At 29.3% G+C, this 1848-nt stretch overlaps 1 protein-coding gene across 1 annotated transcript in view; it reads right to left on the reverse strand.

Annotated features, from left to right (window-relative positions):
• Window positions 1-418: 418 nt before the first annotated feature.
• Window positions 419-1848, reverse strand: part of LOC111084042 — a 5797-nt gene continuing 4367 nt past the window's right edge. The window contains exon 4 of the mRNA XM_022380818.1: window positions 419-1120. Coding sequence (XP_022236526.1) covers window positions 966-1120 — 155 coding nt within the window. The 3' untranslated portion in view covers window positions 419-965. The remainder of the gene's footprint in view (window positions 1121-1848) is intronic.

Consider the following 1848-nt stretch of genomic DNA (forward strand, 5'->3'; position numbering starts at 1 on the left):
CTTCCAAGGAGAACAATGTAAGCAAACAAGAACATTTTGTTATGTTAAAGTAAGAAGTAATTGAAAGGTATTTGGAGAATAACTTAAACATTATGTAAACTATCTACCATTTTATGTTCTCAATTCAATAGTTAAATCTTTAACTTCACTGGGTTGTAATGATTTCTTTTTAATAAATTTTCTAAAGTTACTAGTTGAAAACATCCTTCTCATATCTATTTAGTATTTATACAATTATCTACTACACTGAAATATATTTTAAAGAAATATAAACTGAACTTCCTAAAATTCTACTGCCCCACGATATGAAATTTAATTAAAAATTTACTTTCATCTTCAGACATTCATGTTCTTATTACAAAACATCTATTGTTTATTCTCTAAAGCTTTACATAAAACAAGAACAAATAAATCACATACTTTACAAATATAGTACAACATAGCAACAAACAATTACCTCACAGCATTGTCATAAAAAAATAATGTGTTTGTATGTGTGCATTCAAATCAAAACTATTTCAGAACAAATAAATATTTACTGAATAGAGTAAATCAGATGATGTGAGATTAGTCATAGAAACAAGCTATTAATCATACTGAATGGCTAGCAAACATTTTTATAACAGTTGGAACTGTTTATCATAAAGCTCTCACTACCTGAATTAAAGCAGACAAATGTCTGTCATGTCATTGTCTTTCTAGTTCTTAATACGTTACAGAACTTTATGTCTACCTATACTTCAACTAAACGTGTCTGCCTCAGGTAATTTATAACAAATTTAGGAAACCTTAAATCACTTGCTGTTGTATTAGTTCAGTAAACAACATTATATTAACATTCCAGTTACAAGTTCTTATTAGTCTTGAGTTTGTTTATTAATATAAGGGAGGGATTGCTCCACTGAAACAAACTTTACATTATTCTTCTTTATAGCCTAACAGCTACCAAACAGAGCAGACAGAGCTCATCGAGGACTCCTTAACCGACCCTGCCACACGCTGTCACCTCTTGAATGTATAAGCTGCCTTTCTTGTTGCTTTTTCTGCCTTCTACGAATAGCATCCTCTCTTTTCTTTGCAATTTCATCGGGAGAACAAGGCTGACTACTGCTTGGCTGAGCTGTTAAAATAAAATAGCACCTTTTGATAACATACAATTCCAATAATGACAACTAGCTAAGTCTACATGAAACATGTTAATATGAATAAAGAGAACAGCTATGTCTACAGGAATCTTGTTAATCAACATCAATAAAGACAACCAGCTAAGTCTACAGGAATCTTGTTAATCGGCATCAATAAAGACAACCAGCTAAGTCTACAGGAATCTTGTTAATCAGCATCAATAAAGACAACCAGCTAAGTCTACAGGAATCTTGTTAATCAACATCAATAAAGACAAACAGCTAACTAAATAACACAGAAGTTTTAAACTAAATAATGGACCACTGTTAACTAATTAATACAGAAGTTTTAAAGTAGATAATGTACCACTGTTAACTAAATAATACAGAAGTTTAAACTAGATAATGTTTGACTGTTAACTAAATAATAGAGAAGTTTTAAAGTAGATAATGTACCACTGTTAACTAAATAATAGAGAAGTTTTAAACTAGATAATGTACCACTATTAACTAAATAATACAGAAATTTTAAACTAGATACTGTACCACTGTTAACTAAATAACACAAAAGTTTTAAACTAGATACTGTACCACTGTTAACTAAATAATACAAAAGTTTTAAAGTAGATAATGTACCACTGTTAACTAAATAATACAGAAGTTTAAACTAGATAATTTATCACTGTTAACTAAATAATACAGAAGTTTTAAAGTAGATAATGTA

Source organism: Limulus polyphemus, unplaced genomic scaffold, assembly GCF_000517525.1.
Source record: "Limulus polyphemus unplaced genomic scaffold, Limulus_polyphemus-2.1.2 Scaffold13012, whole genome shotgun sequence".
Taxonomy (NCBI): Eukaryota; Metazoa; Arthropoda; class Merostomata; order Xiphosura; family Limulidae; genus Limulus; species Limulus polyphemus.